The 1,023-nt window shown below is 63.2% G+C and overlaps 1 protein-coding gene across 1 annotated transcript; it reads right to left on the bottom strand.

Annotated features, from left to right (window-relative positions):
• Positions 1–86: 86 nt before the first annotated feature.
• On the bottom strand, positions 87–678 carry EMH_0100330 (uncharacterized protein; the record flags this gene model as incomplete). The annotated part of the gene is made up of 2 exons (XM_038022164.1): positions 87–256; positions 435–678. 2 exons carry the CDS (start codon positions 676–678, stop codon positions 87–89), a joined length of 414 nt encoding a protein of 137 aa, XP_037878018.1.
• Positions 679–1,023: the final 345 nt, after the last annotated feature.

Consider the following 1,023-nt stretch of genomic DNA (forward strand, 5'->3'; position numbering starts at 1 on the left):
CTTCCATTCATTCTCTTCTGGCGACCTATTTATGCTGCTGCTGTTGCTGCTGCTGCTGCTGCTGCTGCTGGTATTTTGAGTTGTTTCTATGTCTTGCTGCTGCAGCACCGGGGTGAGGCGTGCGCCCTCTGCGTCGACCCTGGGGCTTCGTTCTTCTTCAGATGCATTTCTGCTGCTGCAGCTGCTGCAGCTGCTGCAGCTGCTGCTGCACCTGCTGCAGTTGCTGCAGCAGCTGTCTTCATCACTCTCCCTGCTGCTGCAGTCATAGTGGCAGCAGCTGCAGCAGCTGCTGCTGTCGCTCTCATACTCGCATGCATGCATTTCCTCTCTTATATTCTGCTGCTCCTGCAGCTCCTCATCTCCCCCGTATTCAAACCCACCAAACGACCAACTATAAACACCCGCCCCAGGGGCCCCCTCAGGGGCCCCCTCACCGGGGGCCCCCCCTATGGGGGCCCCCTCAACGGGGGCCCCCTCCAGGGGGGCCCCCTCAGAGACGTCCTCATAGGCCCCATCAAAGCCCCCATCAACAGGGGCCCCCTCTAGGGGGCCCCCCTCAAGGGGGCCCCCGCCGTGAGGGGCCCCCATGGGGGCCCCCATAGGGGCCCCCATAGGGGCACCCCCAGGGGCCCCCTCCATAGCGGCGTGCATGGGGGCCCCCTGAGGGGCCCCCCTCATGAGGTTCTGTGCGGGGGGCCCCCTAGGGTTTAGTGTTGCAGGCGAGGGGGGGGCCCCCTCAAGAGGAAAGGCCTCGCAGTCTAGCCACTGAACAGCATCCTGCTGCGGGTTGGGTACTAGGGGTATATCTATGTGGATATGGGGGCCCCTGGGGCCCCCATAGAGCGGTGCTGCAGCAGAGAAGAAGGGGTTGCTGCTGCTGCTGCTGCCTGGGGGGCCCCCGCTAACACCATATGCTGCTGCTTCGGTAGCTAAACAACCAAAAGAAGCAGCAGCAACAGACAGACGGGTTGCATGCAGCTGCTCATCTAGGGGGCCCTCAAGAGCAGCAGCAGCAGCAGCAGC

The sequence above is a fragment of the Eimeria mitis genome, genomic scaffold (genome assembly GCF_000499745.2).
Source record: "Eimeria mitis Houghton genomic scaffold, Emh_scaff11353, whole genome shotgun sequence".
Lineage (NCBI taxonomy): Eukaryota > Apicomplexa > Conoidasida > Eucoccidiorida > Eimeriidae > Eimeria > Eimeria mitis.